This window comes from Cetorhinus maximus, chromosome 2 (genome assembly GCF_964194155.1).
Source record: "Cetorhinus maximus chromosome 2, sCetMax3.hap1.1, whole genome shotgun sequence".
Lineage (NCBI taxonomy): Eukaryota > Metazoa > Chordata > Chondrichthyes > Lamniformes > Cetorhinidae > Cetorhinus > Cetorhinus maximus.
Genome location: NC_135880.1, coordinates 45921640 through 45941975, shown reverse-complemented (window position 1 = coordinate 45941975; position 20336 = coordinate 45921640). Strand labels below are relative to the sequence as shown.

At 40.3% G+C, this 20336-nt stretch overlaps 1 protein-coding gene across 6 annotated transcripts in view; it reads right to left on the bottom strand.

Annotated features, from left to right (window-relative positions):
- ccdc125 (coiled-coil domain containing 125) overlaps positions 1 to 20336 on the bottom strand; it is a 57471-nt gene that overhangs the window by 12192 nt on the left and 24943 nt on the right. For all 6 annotated transcript variants that reach the window (XM_078564354.1, XM_078564345.1, XM_078564363.1 and 3 more), the window contains 4 exons: positions 15531 to 15608; positions 8731 to 8816; positions 6554 to 6636; positions 4749 to 4864 (listed from right to left, as the gene is read on the bottom strand). In XM_078564354.1, coding sequence (XP_078420480.1) covers positions 4749 to 4864; positions 6554 to 6636; positions 8731 to 8816; positions 15531 to 15608 — 363 coding nt within the window. The remainder of the gene's footprint in view (positions 1 to 4748; positions 4865 to 6553; positions 6637 to 8730; positions 8817 to 15530; positions 15609 to 20336) is intronic.

Below are 20336 nucleotides of genomic sequence, written 5' to 3'. Positions count from 1 at the left end.
ATTCATGCCATAACAGAAACAGCCACATCAGTGTTGACCAAAAGGGCAAGCCACACATGGAAAAATAATTCTTGGAGCAGCAGTTTGACTCTGTTGGTAGCACTCTCACCCGAGTCAAAAGGTAATGGGTTCAAGTCCCACTCCAGAATTTAAGCACATAATCTAGGCTGACAATGAGGCGTGATGCATTATTGCAGGTACTATTTTTCAGATAAAATATTAAATTAAGGCTTTGTCTGTCTTCCTGCATGGACACAAAAGAATCCATGGCACTATGTGGAGGACAGGAGATATTCCTGGTGAAAATGTGACAGGACGACTGTCTCTGCTTTCTCTCCCTTTAATGCTTTTTCCTCCCTCCCTCCCATTCAGTTTCATCATTGTGTGGCAGGTCACTGAAGCTGATAACAATTGTGAAGTTGTGAATTGCGATTGACAATGGCAATTGCAGCAAAGCTCTCCTTACAAACATCGGGGGGCTAGTGCCAAAATTGGGAGAGCTGTCTCACAGACTAGTCAAGCAACAACCTGGCATAGTCATCCTCATGGATTCATACCTTACAGATAATGTCCCACACTCCACCATCACCATCCCCGGATATGTCTTGTCCCAAACGCAGGACAGGCCCAGCAGAGGTGGCGGCACGGCGGTATACAGTCGGGAGAGAGTTGCCCTGGGAGTCCTCAACATCAACTCCGGACCCCATGAAATCTCACGGCATCAGGTCAAACATGGGCAAGGAAACTTGCTGCTGATTACCACCTACCGCCCTCCCTCAGCTGATGAATCAATGCTCCTCCATGTTGAATATCACTTGGAGGAAGCACTGAGGGTGGCATGGGCACAGAATGTACTCTGCGTGGGGGACCTCAATGTCCATCACCAAGAGTGGCTTGGTAGCACCATTACTAACCGTGCTGGCCGAGTCTTAAATGACTTGGCTGCTAGACTGGGTCCGCGGCAGGTGGTGAGGGAACCACAGAGGGAAATTCATACTTGACCTCATTCTCACCAACCTGCCTGCCGCTGATTCATCTGTCCATGACAGAATCAGTAGGAGTTACCACCACACAGTCATTGTGGAGACGAAGTCCCGCCTTCACATTGAGGATACCCTCCATCATGTTGTGTGGCACTACCACCATGCTAAATGGGATAGATTTCGAACAGATCTGGCAATTCAAGATTGGGCATCAATGAGGTGCTGTGGGCCATCAGCAGCAGAATTGTACTCGAGCACAATCTAACCTCATGGCCCGGCATATCCCCCACTCTACCATTACCATCAAGCCAGGGGATCAAACCTGGCTGAATGAAGAGTGCAGGAGGGCATGCCAGGAGCAGCACCAGGCATACCTAAAAATGAGGTTTCAGCCTGGTGAAGCTATAAAACAGGGCTACTTGCGTGCCAAACAGCATGAACAGCAAGTGATAGACAGAGCTAAGCAATCTCACAACCAACAGATCAGATCTAAGCTCTGCAGTTGTGAATGGTGGTGGACAATTAAACAACACACTGGAGGAGGAGGCTCCACAAATATCCCCATCCTCAATGATGGAGGTGCCCAGCACAGCAGTGCAAAAAAGGCTGAAGCATTCGCAACAATCTTCAGCCAGAAGTGCCGAGTGGTTGATCCATCTCCATGGCCTCCTCCGGAGGTCCCCAGCATCACAGATGCCAGCCTTCAACCAATTCAATTCAGTTGATATCCATGTGATATCAAGAAACGGCTGAAGGCACAGGATACTGCAAAGGGTGTGGGCCCTGACAATATTCTGGCAATAGTACTTAAGACTTCTGCTCCAGAACTTGCTGCGCCCCTAGCCAAGCTGTTCCAGTACAACTACAACATTGGCATCTACCCGGCTATGTGGAAAATCGCCCAGGTATGTCCTGTACACAAAAAGGAGCACAAATCCAACCCGGCCAATTACAACCCCATCATTCTACTCTCCATCATCAGTAAAGTAATGAGAGGGTCATCAACAGTGTTATCAAGCAGCACTTGCTTAGCAATAACCTGCTCACTGATGCCCAGTTTGGGTTCTGCCAGGGCCACTGAGCTCCTGACCTCATTACAGCCTTGGTTCAAACATGGACAAAAAAAGAGCTGAACTCCCAAGGTGAGGTGAGAGTGACTGCCCTTGACATCAAGGCAGCATTTGACAGTGTGTGCATCAAGGAGCCCCAGCAAAACTGGAGTCAATGGGAATCAGGAGGAAAACGCTCCGCTGGTTGGAGTCATACCTAGCACAAAGGAAGATGGTTGTGGTTGTTGGAGATCATCATCACAGCTCCAGGACATCACTGCAGGAGTTCCTGAGGGTAGTGTCCTAGGCCCAACCATCTTCAGCTGCTTCATCAATGACCTTCTTTCCACCATAAGGTCAGAAGAGGGATGTTCGCTGATGATTGCACAATGTTCAGCACCATTCGCGACTCCACAAACACTGAAGCAGTCCATATCCAAATACAGCAAGACCTGGACAATATCCAGGCTTGGGCTGACAAGTGGCAAATAACATTCGTGCCACACAAGTGTCAGGCAATGACCATCTCCAACAAGAGAGAATCCAACCATCGCCTCTTGATGTTCAATGGCATTACCATCACTGAATCCTCCACTATCAGCATCCTGGGGGGTTACCATTGACCAGAAACTGAACTGGACTAGCCATATAAATACTGAGGCTACAAGAGCAGGTCAGAGGCTAGGAATCGTGCAACAAGTAATTCACCTCCTGACTCCTCAAAGCTTGTCCACCATCTACAAGGAACAAGTCAGGAATGTGATGGAATACTCCCCACTTGCCTGGATAAGTGCAGTTCCTACAACACTAAAGAATCTGGACAAAGCAGACCGCTTGATTGGCACCACATCCAGAAACATTCACTCCCTCCTCCACCACCGACGTACAGTAGCAGCAATGTGTACCATCTACCAGATGCACTGCAGGGATTCTCCAAGGCTCCTTAGACAGCACCTTCCAAACCCACGACCACTAGAAGGACAAGGGCAGCAGATAAATGGGAACACCACCACCTGGAAGTTCCCCTCCAAGTCACTCACTATCCTGACTTGGAAATATATCACCATTCCTTCACTATCACCGGGTCAAAATCCTGGAACTCCCTTCCTAACAGCACTGTGGGTGTACCTACACCACATGAACTATAGCAGCTCAAGAAGGCAGCTCACCACCACCTTCTCAAGGGCAACTAGAGATGGGCAATAAATGCTGGCCCAGCCAGCGAAGCCCACGTCCCGTGAATGAATAAAAAAAATGGAATCTATTTGTTATTAATATTTTTGAGAAATTGGTGGTATTTTGTAAAGAAGGCTGTGCGCATGTGCATGGGTTTGTGTAATTAAACTTGGGGAAGGTTAGTAAAGACAGCCTGTCTGTGGGAGCAGAGAGATGAAAGGCAACAGTATTAAATGCATGCATTTGTAATGAGAGACTATAGTGAAGTTGAAGGTACAAGTAAATAGGTTGGGTTTGAAATTTGCTTTAGAAGTAGGAATTTGACATTTCAGCTGTTTAGTTTTAAAGTGACAAGGGACTTTTACAACTTACAAAGCTTTCAGAAGTAAACAAGGGAAGGTTGTTAAATTTTATTTTACCTGAAAGGGAGGCAATAGGAAGACATGACAGGTTTTTATATTTTGGAAAAGTTGAATTCAAAAAGGTGCTTAGAACAATGGAATCTAAGATTAAAGGGGAAAAGGATATTTAAGGAAAGATGTTTGGTTCAGTTGTGTCGGCTGTGTGGGAGAGATGTCCTGAGACCAGCTCTGTGCTGAGAAAAGTTGTGAATTTTGAAACAGCCATCCAATTTTAAGCCAGAAAAGTCTTTGTTTTCAGAAAGCAGTCTTTTTCTGAACTTCCTTCGATTCCAAAGCAGAGTGGAGGAAAGTGCAAAGTAGTGTGGCATATGTTATTAGAATAGCGGTTTTACCTTGGGTAATATTACTGGATTTTTATGGTTAAAAATCTATAAGGGAGCTGTTGCTAAGTAGTTTACTTCTGTGATTTGACCAAGTGGGTTTTTTGGGGGAACGTTTAGCATGACTGTTGAACTGTGTATTTTAATCTTGTGTGATTTTTTTTTTCTTCTTGTTAATATCTTACAATTTTAAAATCCTGAAAATGTTACTGGAATTCTATGTTTCTGGGATCAGTAATTTTCCCCTCGTTTTCAAAATACAAAAAAAAAGTTATCAGTAAGACAAGTTTCCCTCTGGAATAAAAGCAAAAAACTGTGGATGCTGGAAATCCAAAACAAAAACAAAAATACCTGGAAAAACTCAGTAGGTCTGACAGCATCTGCGGAGAGGAATACAGTTAACGTTTCAAGTCCGTATGACTCTTCAACAGAACTAAGGAAAAATCCCTTTGGGATTTGGCTTGGTCAGTGAATAACATTGGTTGTGATCCTAACACAATGAAGTCCCAAATCTCTGCCAATGATGTTCTTGACACTACCTCTGATCACTGTTTCAAGTGAACAATTTTGCCTTGACTCTATTTCTAAATAGCATACGCAAAATTGTGAATGCACCCAGCAGGGAAAATCAAAGGTTCATCATACAACCAACTAGAGCATTATCAAGAAAATAAATCTGTACTTGTTCAATTTGATATTAAACAATGTACTAATCAACTCAGATCATTTTACAAAGTAAATGTAGAATGAAAACAGAGATCGTAAATGGTTAGTAAAGGAGTTCACCAGGACTTTTACCTCCAATGTTGTAACCTCAGTGAAGTCTTTCTTGTTTACCGGCAATGTTCTTTGGAAAGTGTGCTGATCCTTTGCATCGAGCATTGCAAGTAACTCTGAACATTGTTGGTTCAAAACTAAGGTAACAGATATAATGGGCCATATCAAACAAATACAGTTAAAGGATCACAGTAAACATTTTAAACACCAAAATGATGCCACAAATCAACTTTCAATGTTTCAAAATCTGGTCACTTTTATAGTCTTTAAAACAAGATTCAATAACTTATAAAACATTTAGATTGTAAACCAAAATTTTTAATGCAAGCACTGGTATTGTTTTCTGTTTTTGCAAGAAGTTGCCCCAATGGACTGACTGACCAGAAAGCTGACTTTTAATTATAAAGCTGCCGTCATCTGATTTCTTTCAGTGAAAGTAGAAAGTTGCTATTCTAATTGCCAAATCTGATTGGGATAAAATGCCATTCGTTAAGTGTGGAAGGTAAATTTGCATCGGGATATTTTTCTGTCAAAATTCAATTGGTATTCCAAATCTTAAAGGCACACAAGGAGATTAGGGACACTGTATGTTACTGAATTAATTTAGTGTCTGTTGGTGCAAGAATGCTTTGAGAGATCACGAGAGCACCAAACAAAGGCCGAAAGGCTCTCAGTGAAGGATTGAAAATTGGACAGTGAGTGACCTCAGGCTGCTATTGCAAGATTTTCAGTCAGTTACATAGTAGCTCTTTAGGGAGAGGGGGGACAGCTGGTGGAATTTAAATTCAATTAACAAAAAAAGTCAGGTAGGTACCGTTGAGGCCACAATCAGGTCAGCCATGATCTTATTGAATGGTGGAGCAGGCTCGAGGGGTCGAATGACATACTCTTGCTCCTAATTGTCTTCATAAAAAGCGGCACTGAGTACCCTAGCCTAGAAACAGGAGGGGTGGGAAATGGATTTGGTTATGATGCCCATGTAATTAAAGAGCCTGCCAAAATTCACCAATGTTGGTACATGAATAATCATCATTTAGACCAGAGGTCATGATCTATAAAGCAGTCACCACCTTGAAAGATAAAGCGTGTAGGAACATATAGATGGGAATAGGAAATTGGTGAAATATCAATACTACAGGTCACAGAAGGTGGCAAATCTGATCCTTAGTCTGCTAGGTGAGTCAATCCACCTGAGAAACATGCTACAGTTGAACTCAAGGTCTGATTTAGTGTGGGAAAAGCTAGCAAGGAACTCACTCCAAATCACTTTTCAGTGTACCCTCCGGGAAGTGCATCTGTGGGTAGCTGGTGAGAATGCAAGCAGGAATCTAGCTGTAACATGTTATTGAACAGTCTGCCAAGACTTATCATCAAGGATCAAAAATGAATAATGATCATTTGAGTAAGAGAGAAAAATACAGTGGGTCCAAAACTGTTCCTAGGTGATTCACCATAGGATCTGCAAGTTAGTAGCTAGACCATCCAAACCACAAGGTTCAGGGGTTAATCACTTGTTATTGACCTCAACTGAATGGCAGTAGGGTCACTACATTTGGCCTCAGTGCTAAATAGATAACTTGCAACCCTTGCTGCAAGTCTATTAGTTTGAACATTGGTGGGAACAGGAACAGGCTTCAGTCAAATAGTCTGCAAGCATTCAATGTCAAGACTCTCACATGAATAATGATCAAGGTACTCCAGGTTAGTTATTCCATCAAATTTTTAACATTCCTTTCATCTCTGGGATTTGCATCTGAATCTATCCCAGACTGATGGGATGAAAAGCTCCTTCATATTGTCACACTACAATAATGCACAAGCCTTACCAGCATTTTCTGATTTGAGATCCCGAATCTCAGCATCTCTTGCTTCCAAAGTTTTTGCAAGTTCAGCATTTTCAATACACATCCTGTGAAGAAAATGAAAACTGAAGACTGCATTGTTCATATGTAAATACAATTTAAAATAAAGAGCTTCAACAAACTTGAATAATTATTTGACACCGAAATCAAAAAAATTAGTCCAACTAAAAATTGAACTAGTGACATTATATCACAGTATCCACAAATATGACCCCCGGCCAATTAAGTGTTGATTGATCATCAAGCAGTATTGGAACAGAGGGGCATACAGAACTAGGGGAGACAACTGCAATTCATTTGGGTATTCTCAAAGCACAAGATTAAATCTTATCATAAGAAATTAAAAGCAGTAGGTAGAAAACTCAAAAGTTTCCTGGTAATCATCCAGAATAAGAATTCTGAAATTCAGAAAAGCAAAGACAACAAGTCGGTAAGCTCAAATAACTCACCTGCTAAAGAAAGACCTAGTAAAGTCCACAAAAATACACATCTTTGGCATTCCTGAAGACCTGGGAAGGAAACAGCTTATGTCCTTTATTTGGAGCATCCTCAGATCTTTCTTTGTCTTGGACAAAAAAAAGGTCCTGGAATTGACAAGACCCATTCAACACTAGCCCCCATGCCTGCATTCTTGTAACATTAATAACTTTTATGTTGTATGCACAACTTCCAGACAAAGGCTAAGAATGTCCTAAGCAAAGGTCAAAAGAGACCTATACCTCCAGTGACATTATTTCTCTATTTTCTCCCAAACTCCACTGGAGATGCAAGACCTTTGACAACATCAAACTGTCCCTACAAAATTAGTGTGTTCAGTATAGAACGCTGGACTGAAAATTCTAGCAGATAGCACCTAACCCCCTTCCTAAATTGAAAAAGCATACCTAGAAACACACACACACCATAAGTCAAACAAAACCCATCCATTATCCACATGCAACACCAGCCAATCAGAAGCTAAAGTTAAAGGAAAAACAAATAGGACACCTGCAGAGACCCACAAATAACCCAATCTCAAAAGCTCCAAGAAGCTCAAGTGCTAGGAAGGCTCACAACAGACTCTCACAATGGTGGAAAAGAGTGGACCCAAAGGTTCTCCCCTTGCCACACTTGGAACAAGAGATCAAGACCAAACTGAGCAGAATGACACTAGATACCAACAGATTAAGGAGGAGAAGAGGATGCTGAGTAATGAAATGGAAAAGAGGATGCAAAAAATTCAAATTGGAAGGGTTCAAAGACAGCTGCAGGTCATGTGATTGGGATGGGGAAGGCCAAAAACAACTAATTAGCAATTAACAAGCGAAAAAGAAAGGTCTATTTGCCCAAGGCACAGCTCATCCTGCTATGAACATGCAAACTCAACATATAAACTACCCATCATCTTGATCACTGTGATCATGACACACTTGACATATCAACACAGTATATTCTTGATTTGACATTACAAACGAACATGCATGCAAAAGACGATGTAATTTTAAAAAAAATGCAAGGCTGTCAAATACTAGAAGACAAGTGAAATTTGCAACAGGCATTTTCTAACCCCAGTGGGCGCACTAATGAATTAGAACTTATGCAATTTTCATCCAGCTGACAGAGTAAATTCAAGCATAGGGCTTGAGCGATTTCCTCCTCATTACCCTGCACCCAATATGAAATTCACTCGACAGGCACCAACAAGAGCCTCCAAAGGAATAAGAAATCAAATGGGGGAAGATACAGGGGAAGAAACAAAACAGAAATCATGAGGAATGAATGCCCAAGGAATCGAGGAAATAGCAGTCAAAAACTTGGGGTCAAACAAGTTGCCTTGAACTTGTATCCCCACCCTGCTCCCGCCACCCTCACCACCTGCCCCCGACCCCCCACATATTCTCATTGCTTCCAGTGAAAGCAACCTGATGTGATGATATATCCCTCCCACCTGATGTAGCGATATATTCCTCCCATATACACTGCAGAGTCAGGATACACAGTTAATTAAGCATTATTAGCATTCATTATGGGAAACTAAAACCAGCTGGCTTTATTAAAAAATCTTTATTATGTTCCTCAAAGGGAGGTTTTATCATGTCAGTGTTGCACAAAACAATGAATTATCACTACAAATTTGTTGCATTCATAACAAACCTACTAACCGATCATATCTTCCAATCCAGAATTGTTCCAAATTCTTAAATTTATCCTGTTTCAAGTCATTTTCCCACTGTAATAAATTTACTTCCTGTAAAAAGGGCAACAAGCCATCATTACACATTTATTTTCCAGTGCCATCTAGAAGTACATTGTACAAGGCTTTCTAAAACTTTTGCATCCTTTTTCAATAATCCTGAGCCAGCAGTTATGGACAAGTTGGTGACTCATACTATCTTACTTAATAATTAGAGGCACACAAGCATTGATAGACATTGGAGAAAGATTAGGAAAATAAAAATAAATGTAGATTTCACAGCCAAAGGACAACTTCTGGCTAAGATCAGCTATCTTTGTTTAAGAAATTGAAACTTTGATTTGTAGGGCTGGTGTCAATCCACAGAGTGAATCTACTTAAGGCATTTTATAATACTATTATATAATTGATTCCTGATACATGGGTTTCAAAATTCAATAATTTACACTGTACCTGACAGTATAAATTATTAACATCTATTTTGTTCTTTAACAGTGGAGACTCATTTTTCATGAGCCTTTGATTTACTTTAGAGACTACCTAATCATGGATTTGATTGGCCTGCAGAATCATAGAATGATACGGTACAGAAAGCAACCATTCAGCCACCAAGCCTTTGCCAGTTCTTTGAAAGATCTAACTTTTAATCCCATTCCCCTACTCTTTCCCATAGCCCTGAAAATCTTTCCCCTTCAAGAATTAATTTAATCCCCTTTTGAATTTACCATTGAATGTTTCCAACACCCCTTCATGCAATGCATTCTAGATCACAACTTTCGTATTAAACTATTTTCCTCATGCCACCTCTAGTTCTTCTGCAAATCACCTTAAATCTATTTCCTCTGGCTACCAGCCCCTTTTCCACTAGAAACAATATCTGCACACTTACACAGCTTCCCCATATTTACATACTCTATCAAAACCACTCATGATTTTGAACACCCCTATCAAATCTCCCCTTGCATTTCTCTGCTCTGAGGAAGAAAACCCCCTTACTCTGGCTTCTCCACGTATAGACTTTATCCCCAGTACCATTTTAATATCTCCTCTGCACCCTCCCTTAAGGCTTAAAGTCCTTCCCGAGGTATTATGCCCATAATGGTCAAAATGCTCTAGCAGGAGTCTAACAAGTATTTTAGCAGAGGTTTACCATAACTTCCTTGCTTTCATGCTCATTGCACATATTAACAACATGATGCATAAAATAGCAGTAGGAGCATGCCATACAACCCCTCACGCCTGTTCTACCAATCTAAAATCAGGGCTGAACTCCTCATTCCCATCTTCTTCCTTGATTTCTTTAGTGCCTAAAAATCTTATCGGTCACAAGCATTAAATACTCAACATTTGAGCATCTACAGCCCTCTGCGGTAGATAATTCCAAAGATTCAAAATGCTGCAAAAAAGATTTCTCCTCATCTAAGTCCTCAGATCCTTTATCCAAAGATAATTGTTATGGCACAGTGGATGGTAAATGCTGAGCTGTTCAAATCCTAGAGGGAAACTTGAAACAGCTGCCACAACTGTTTTGTAATTTGTATTTTTATTTCAGGACGTATGCCTTGAATTCAGTAGCAATAAGACCACAGAGTCTTACAGGTTTTTTTACAAAACTAAATTAAACATTTATTAATAGAGGAAAATATTTTAAGCACGTACATAGGTCTACAAATTACTACTATAATAACTCCTAAATCCCCTAATTAATCTAGCACCCAGTTACACCTCCGTTAAGGCAACAATAAAACAAGATAGATTTCAACAGACCCAGGCAAAGCACACAATACCCTGTACAGTGATATTCACAGCGAGCTTTCTTAGCTCCGGTTCCTGTAGCCAACGGCCTAATGCACAGACACTAGAGGCTTTTCACACTTGTGTTAGATCTCAGAATGCCTTCCTCCTTACACATAACCTCATCTGCTTTATACATGTTTATTTTTAATGTAAATTCCATCGTTCCAACATGTCTTTTCAACTACTTTTTCCATAATATAAATCTTCCGTGGTACTCATGTTATCAGTAATCTTTGGGGAAAAATAAACACACCGTTTGGCTTAACTTCTTACGGCTAGGTGTGACATCCCATTAACTCTTTGAAATTCAAACTACTCTGGTTGATCTAAAAATGCAAATGTTCCTCACACCCTTAAACTTCAACTGTGTTTATGTATTTAGCATTTCAAACCTAGCTTCCTCTTTTGATAACTCAAAAGCTCCAGACTAGCTGTCTGCAATTCAATCAAAACTCCCCCCAAACACAACCTCACACAGAGAAACTAACGCCAAACCCTCTCAAACTTATACATTTCAACGAGATCACTCCTCATTCTTCTGAACTCTAGGGAACACAGACTTGATCTATTCAATTTCCCCTCATACCACAGCAGCTGGTGGAATTTAAAATTCAAATAATAAATTGAAAACTAGTCTCAGCAACACTGTAGTGACCATGGAATCACCACTGATTGTTGTAAAAACCCATCTGGTTGCTTCAGGAATGAAAATCTGCCGTTCTTAGTTGGTCTAGCTTACATGTGACTCCAGACCCACAGCAATGTGGTTCACTCTTAACTACCCTCAAAGTACTCCAGATGTGGTCTCATTAAAGCCCTATCTTTCTGTAGCAAGACATCCCATCTCTTATACTCAAATCCCCTTGCAATTGAGGCTAAAGTGCCATTTGCCTTCCAAATTGCTTGCTGTACCTGCATGTTAATGTTGTGATTCATGTACAAGAGCCCCCAAATCCCTCTGAACACTAACATTTACTAGTGTCTCACTTAAAAAAGACATTCTGCTTTTCCATTTTTCCTACCAAAGTGGATAGTTTTACACTTGCCTAAATTATCTGCCACCTTCTTACGCAGCCAACTAAATGGTCTTAATCCCTTTGCAGCCTCTTTGCAGCTTACTTATTGTTTCCGGAACAAAAATTTATATATTACACAAGGTCCTCTCATCAAAGTCATTGATATAGAATGTAAATAGCTAAGGCCCAGACACTGATCCTTGCAGCACTCCACTAGTTACAACCTGCCAACCCAAAAATTACCTGTTTATTTCTACTCTTTATTTTCTAACCATTAACCAATCCTCAATCCATGCCAATATATTACCCTTACCCCATGAGTCCTAATCTTGAGTAATAACCTCTTTTGTGGCACCTGGTTGAATGCCTTCTGAAAATACAACATTCACTGGTTCCTTCTTACCTATCATACTCGTTACAGCCTCAAAAAATCTCTAAGATTTACTAAACATGATTTCTCTCTCAAAGCCAGGTTGACTCTGCCTAATCATAATGATTTTCTAAGCGCACTGTTACCATTTTCTTAATAATAGATTCCAACATTTTCCCTACTTCTGATGTGAGGCTCATTGGCTGATGGTCTCCTGTTTTCTCTCTCCCTCTTTGCTGGAACAACAGGGTGACATTTGCTACCTTTCTAATCCACAGGGACTGTTCTAGAATTTATGGAAATCTGAAAGGGTAAAACTAAGGCATCCACTATCTCTGCAGCCAAGTCTTTTAAAACCCTAGGGTGTTGTACATCAAGTCTAGAGGATTTGTCAGCTTTTACTCTCAATTTCACCATTACCTTTTCTATACGAATATTAGTTCTTTCTCACTCCTAAACCCTCGGTTTCCCACAATTTCCCATAGGTTCAGGGTGTCCTTTACCATGAAGGCAAACACAAAGTATTTGTTTAACATTGCTGCCACTTCATTATTCCCTCTTAAAATCTCTCTGGTCTCTCCCTCTGAGAGATCCACATTTACTTTCACTAATCTCTTCATTTTTACACGCTTGTTAACATTCTTACAATCTGATTTTATATTTCTCGCTCGTTATCTCTCATATTCTATTTTTTCCCTCCATCAATTTAGAACCATAGAACACTACAGCACAGAAAACAGGCCATTCGGCCCTTCTAGTCTGTGCCGAAATATTATTGCGCTAGTCCCATTGACCTGCACCTAGTCCATAACCCTCCAGTCCTCTCCCATCCATGTATCTATCCAATTTATTCTTAAAACTTAAGAGTGAGCCCGCATTTACCACATCAGATGGTAACTCGTTCCACACTTTCACCACTTTCTGAGTGAAGAAGTTCCCCCTAATGTTCCCCCTAAACCTTTCCCCTTTCACCCTAAAGCCATGTCCTCTCGTGTTTATCTCTCCTAATCTAAGTGGAAAGAGCCTACTCGCATTTACTGTCTATACCCCTCACAATTTTGTAAACTTCTATCAAATCTCCCCTCATTCTTCTACGCACCAAGGAATAAAGTCCTAACCTGTTTAATCTTTCCCTGTAACTCAACTCCTTAAGACCCGGCAACATCCTAGTAAATCTTCTCTGCACTCTCTCAATCTTACTGATATCCTTCCTGTAGTTAGGTGACCAGAACTGCACACAATACTCCAAAGTTGGCCTCACCAATGTCTTATACAACCTCACCATAACATCCCAACTCCTATACTCAATACTTTGATTTATGAAGGTCGGTATGCCAAAAGCTTTCTTTACAACCCTGTCTACCTGTGACACCACTTTCAGGGAATTATGTATCTGAACTCCTAGATCCCTTTGTTCCTCCGTACTCCTCAGTGCCCTACCATTTACTGTGTATGTCCTACTACGCAATCCTCAGGCTTACTGTTCTTTTTTGGCAACTGCTGCTGCTTGTAGCCACTCCTGCCAAGAGATCTGCTGTCATGGTATGCCACATTGTAAACTTTCTTTAATCTAACACTATCCTTAACTTCTCCAGTTAGCCATGGCTGTACTACTTTTACAGTGAAGTTTTTAATTCCTCAAAGGAATGTATTTTTTTTTATAAATTAGAAATTACTTATTTAAATGTTTATTCACAATAAACTAACTTCCCAACTTACCTCAGCCAGCTCACCTTTCATACTTCTATCACTGCCTTCTGTTTAAATTTTTTTTTCTTATTTTTATTTTGCTGGGTCGGTCTTCATCTTGTTTCTTTCTTTATACCTCCATGTTCCATTCAGTTGTTTTTTTTTATATAAAAACACTTCACTTGGAGACTAACTGTATCCATTACCACTCTCTTTGACTGTTGCATCATAAAATCTTTTGTTATTTAATCTCCGCCTGGCCTGCACCCCAACCCCCATCCCCACCACCGCCTTCCATCTTTCTTCAGTTCTGATGAAAGATCATCAACCTGAAACGTTAACTCTGTTTATCTCCACAGATGCAGCCTGACCTGCTGAATTTCTCCAACCTTTTTTGTTCTTATGTCCTCCTGAAATCTGTTTCTATCCTCCTCACTGTTCATAGCATTTGTGAATTTTGTGTCATCTGTTAACTTTACAATTGCAGCCTGTTAAACAAAGTCCAATTCAAGCATATTATAAAGAGCAGTGATACTCGCAATGACCACTGCAGGGCACCACTAAACACTTCCTTCCAGTCCAAGAAACAACCATTAAATATTACTCTGCACTTATTGTCCCTTAGCCAATTTTGTATCCACGCAGCCTTTGATCCCAAGGGTTTCAATTTGGCTAGCATGTGGTACATCATTAAATGCCTTTTTAAAATCCATATACACATCAACTCCACTATCCTCATCAACCCACTCCATTAAATCAAGGAACTCAATTAAATTAGTCAACCAAAATTTGCCTTTTAATAAATCTGTGCTGACTTCCATTTACTAATTCATTTTATAAAATGCCAATTAATTGTGTCTTGAATTATTGTCTCTAAATGTTTGCACATCACTGAGGTTAAGCTGACTGTCCTACAGTTGCCAGGTTTATCCATTCCCTTTTTTTAAACAGGGGTGTTAAAAATGATAAGCTGTCAGTCTTCTGGCACCACTCCCATATTCAAGGAGGATTGGAAGGTTATGACCATAGCCTCCATAATTTGCACCCTTACTTCCCTTAGCAAATTAGATTGCATCCAGTGTGGACTGGGTAACTGGTCTACTCAAGCACCACCAATATTTTTTGGTACGTTTGCTTTACTTGATTTCGATCCAATTTCTCTAATACATTGTTCTTTATTGTGACATTGCGAGCATCCTTTTCTTTTGTAAAGACAAATGCAACATACGCATTTAGTACCTCAACATTGCCCATTGTCTCCACAAGATGATCTACTTTTTGATAACTAATTGGCCCTCTCCTTCTTTGACTTTCCTTTTACAAAAGAGCACAAAGGCAGATTTCAAATGTACAAAGATAACACACCAAGGTCAGTTTGATGATGCTCTCCCAGACATCAAACCACAACAAAAAAATGCCCTTAGCTACTCACTTGAGAAAAGGGGAAAGAAAGGACTCTGAACAGTCGTCCAATAAAACAAAATACAAATGGAACTGAAACACAGTTTAGGGTTGGTATTTGGTCCGTCCTGATGGTCATTAGTTATCAATATAAACATTATCGTAAAAAGTGGACCACACCAAGACAGATTCATTAGAAGAGAAACACATACAGGAGTTTTGTACACACTTGTTAATATAAAAAAATTTACAATTTCCAAAAGAATAGTTACAACCTTGATGCATTTGAAAAAAAAAGTAGAATTTCTCGATAGATTTCATATGTAATATAGTTTATCAAAGTTTTTCTAAACTAAAATGATTTATGTTTAGTACTTGGTTGGACCAAAGAAAGATTGTTGTTTACATTGAAATGAAAATGTTTTGACATTATTCTACAATAATGAAGAGGAATTGGAAAATAATAAATATTTGCACTTATCTACATGTGGTTACCTTCTCTAAAATCTTATTTCGTTCTCCTGTTTTTTGAAGTAATGTCTTTGTATGTGTAGTGGCTTTATCAAGCACAGCCTGGTAAATATAGAGTGGTAAGTTGTAAGTACATTAGAACATATACAGTGCACCATTACTTTCTACATTTAGAAAAAGAAAAGCACTTTGAAAAAAGCTGCCAATGAACAGTAGAAGACCTAAAATACTATTACAGTATAAGCAAAAGAAATGTTGTCCCTTTACGTTGATATGGTTTTAAGCAGTTTGTTTCACTCATAAAACAGCATCAGCCAGCTGTGGCTCTTGCACGTCATGATGAAATTCCCTTTGTTTTCTGTACAACCAATGCAGATGCTCTTTGTCACAAGGGCAAAAACCTCAAATGCAAGGCCAGCATTTGTTGCCCATCCTTAATTGCCCTTAATGAAGTAACAAGCCACTTTCTGTAATAGTGGCTTGCTATGCTGCTTTAGTGAGCAGTTAAGGCTCAGCCATGTTGGCTGTGGATCTGGAATTACATATAAACCAGTCCAGGTAACAATAGCAGATTGCCTTCCCTAAACAAGAGTAGTGAACCAGATGAATTTTTATAACAATCCATGGTCACTATTGCTGACATTAGTTTTTAATTACAAGTTTATTAAATTATCTGAATTTAAATTCCCCAGCTGCTGGTGGAATTTGAAATCGTCTCCAGATCATTTGTCCAGGCACATGACTATTATGGGCATTTTCCCTTGCATTTTAAATTACTTGCTCCAGTATTTTCACATCCTTTTATTGTTTTACTGCATTTTCACTGCCTCTTTAAGGTTACCTTTCTACATCATAGCCATCACTTCCTTTCAGTTTTTTCCAAAGAAAAAGTCTGTAGCTCATTTATTCATTAACCCCTGATGTAGCAGTATAACATTGTCAGCTATTTGAGGGGACAAGAAAACATGGTTGGCATCCTGCATGAAATTTACAACCAGGGTAAAATGTTAGAACTGGGCTATACTAAAGCTAAATGGCCAAGGATGCAGGTGGTTTCAGTTCGCAAGAGAACAAACCTGGTTAAAGAAATTGTTGTCAAGTAGTTAGGAGAGCCCAAACTATAACAGCTAAGCTAGCTGAATCCAGGGCGTATAATGTTCTAGGCATATCCGACATATAATGTAGACCCACAACTTCATTGTTCAATCCCTATGAACAGTGTAACAATTTTTTAAAAAGAAATATGCTTCTTTTGTGAATATACTAGGGACCATTTTTCAAATGTGATCTTACTGTGTCACAATGCTAATCAATTGCTGCTTGGCCTGCTGATGTTGGAGTTTGGTGAGTGAGGGACTTGAAAGGGTTAATTTCTATTTAAAAATCTAGTCTTTCTTTAATTTAACAATGAACTAGAACTTGCTCTTTGGGTTGGGAGAAGACGAGTTTTAATCCAGCTTTAAAACAGGGATTATATAGGCTCTGCTTGTAGCTGCAGCTAGTTAATTAGATAACTGACTTAAACAGGTTTTCAGAAACAAGATTCAGAGAGCCTAAAAGCAGGCCATCTACAGTGCTGCTTTGGGTTGCATTAGAGTGCTTAAGTTGGGGTTCGGCAAGCGAAGGCAGTTGCTGAAGAGGGAAGAAGGTGATCATTTCATTTTCTACCTTTCCTCAGAAAGAAGAGCAGCTGCCTTGGTAAGCAGGACCTGGTGAGTATTTGTACTGTCCTTAATATTCTCTAGAGGAAGAGAAAGTAAAGGCAGTGAGGGCAAGTCATAGCAGCACAGCTCGGCCACATGGAATACTCCTCCTGTATGGTGTGGGAAATCAGAGACACTTCCAGTGACCAGTGCTACCACATGTACAGGAAGTGCCTCCAGCTACAGCTACTCGATATCCGCGTTTTGGAGCTAGAGCTGCAGCTGGAGTCACTGTGGACCATCTGCAAGGATGAGATCTTCGTAGATAGCACGTATAATGAAGTGGTCACACTGCAGGTAAAGAGTGCACATGTAGAATGGGAATGGTTGGCCGTCAGATAGAGTAAAAGCATTAGATAGGTAGAGCAGGAGCCCCTGGGTCCATCTCCCTGTCTAACAGATTTTCCCTTTTCAATACTGCTGGGAGAGATGGCTTCTTAGGGGAATGCAACAAGAGCCAAGTCCATGGCACCACGAATGGCTCAGCTGCATGGGTGGGAGGTGGTTGGAGAAAAAAAAGAGTGGGAAAGAAATAGTGATAGGGGATTCTATTGTAAGGGGAACAGATAGAAGTTTCTGCGTGTGCAGACGTGACATGAGGATGGTATGTTGTCTTCTATTGCCAGGGTCAAGGACGTCACCGAGTGGCTGCAGGACATTCTGAAAGGGGACGGTGATCGTGGTCCATATCGGTACAAGCAACATAGGTAAAAAGAGGGATGAGGTCCTGAAAGCAGAATATAGGGAGCTAGAAAATAAATTAAAAAGCAGGACCTCAAAGGTCGTAATCTCAGCATTACTCCCAGTGCCACGTCCTAGCAAGATCAGGAATAAGAGAATAGACCAGATGAATGCATGGCTGGAGTGATGGTGTAGGAGGGAGGGATTTAGATTCCTGAGGCATTGGGACCAATTCTGGGTAAGATGGGACCTGTACAAGCTGGACAGGTTGCACCCCAGCAGGACCAGGACCAATATCACAGGGGTATTCGCTAGTTCTGTGGGGGAAGGTTTAAACTAGAGTGGCAGAGGGGTGGGAACCTGAGTGGGGAGACACAAGAAAGGGAAACAAGGATAGGAATGAAAGACGGAAAAGTAAAAAGCAAAAATGGAAGACAGGGAAAACAAGGGCTAGCAGCAAATAGGGCCATAGTACAAGAAAAGATGTGTAAAAATGTTAAAAAAGACAAGTGTAAAGGCAGTGCAACTGAATACACGAAGCATTCGCAATCAGGTAGACGAATAACAGCACAAATAGATGTAAACGGGTATATGATATGATTGCAATTACGGAGATATGGCTTCAGGGTGACCAGAGCTGGGAACTGAATATCCAAGGGCACTCAATATTTTGGAAGGACAGGCAAAAAGGAAAAGGAAGTGATATGACATTGTTAGTTGAGGATGAAATTAGTGCGATAGTGAGAGAGGATATTGGCTCAGAAAATTTAGATGTAGAATCAGTCTGGGTGGAGCTAAAAAGCAACAAGGGACGGAAAACATTAGTGGGAGTTGTCTATCGGCATCCAAACAGTCGTGGTAAGATAGGGGACGGCATTAAACAGGAAATTAGAGATGGTGCTACAGTAATCATGGGTGACTTTAATCTACATATTAGACTGAGCAAACCAAATTAGCAATAACATTGCGGCGGATGAATTCCTGGAGTGTGTACAAGATGGTTTTTTTAGACCACTATGTTGAGGAACTAACTAAGGAACAGTCAACTATCCTAGATTTGGCATTATACATTAAGAAAGGGTGAATTAATTAATAATCTTGTTATGCGGGATCCTTTACGGAACAGTGACCATAACATGATAGAATTCTTCATTAGGATGAAAATTGAAGTAGACCAATCTGAAACTAGGGTCCTAAATCTAAATAAAGGAAACTACGAAGGTATGAGGTGCAAGTTAGCCAAGATAGATTGGGGAACTTCATTAAAAGGCATAATGGTGGGTAGGCAATGACTAATATTTAAGGAACAAATGTATGCATTGCAACAGCTATACATTCCTTTCTGGCACAACAATACATCAAGAAAAGCAGCCCAACCATGGCTAACAAAAGAAATAAAGGACAGTATTAGATCCAAAGAAGAGTCACATAAAGTTGCAAGTAAAAATAGCAAGCCTGAGGACTGGGAGCAGTTTAAAATTCAGCAAAGGAGGACCAAGAGATTAAGAGGGGGGAAAAAAAAGGAGTATGAAAGTCAATTTACAAGGAACACAAAAGCGGACTGTAAAAGCTTCTATAAATATGTAAAAAGAAAAAGATTAGTGAAGGCAAATGTAGGTCCCTTACAGCCTGAAATGGCAGAATTTATAATAGATAATAAGGAAATGGTAGAGCAATTAAACAACTACACGAATTCTGTCTTCATGGAGGAAGACACAAATAACTTCCCAGAAATACTATGGAACAAAGGGTCTAGTAAGGAGGAGGAATTGAAGGAAATTAGTATTACTAAAACAATAGTGCTAGAGAAATTAATGGGACTGAAAGCTGATAAATCCCCACGACCTAATAATCTACATCCCAGGGTACTAAAGGAGGTGGCCATGGAAATAGTGGATGCGTTGGTTGTCATCTTCCAAAATTCTGTAGATTCTGGAACAGTCTTGGCAGACTGGAAAGTAGAAAGTGTCATTATTTTAAAAAGGAGGGAGGAGAAAACAGGGAATTACAGGCAGGTTAGCCTAAAATCAGTAGCAAGGAAATGCTACAGTCTATTATAAAGGATATGATAACAGGGCACTTAGAAAACATCAACGGGTTAGACAAAGTCAACATGGATTTATGAAAGGGAAATCATGTTTGACGAACCTACTGTAGCTTTTTGAGGACGTAACTAGCAGAATAGATAAGGGAGAACCTGTGGATACGGTGTATTTGGATTTTCAGAAAGCTTTTGATAAAACCCCACATAAGAGGTTAATGTGTAAAATTAAAGCACATGGAATTAGGGGTAATATATTGGCATTGATTGAGAATTGGTAAGCAGACAGGAAACAGAGTAGGAATAAATAGGTCTTTTTCAGAGTGGCAGGTGGTGACTGGTAAGGTACCGTAGGGATTAGTGCTTGGGCCCCAGCTATTCACAACATACATCAATAATTCGGAT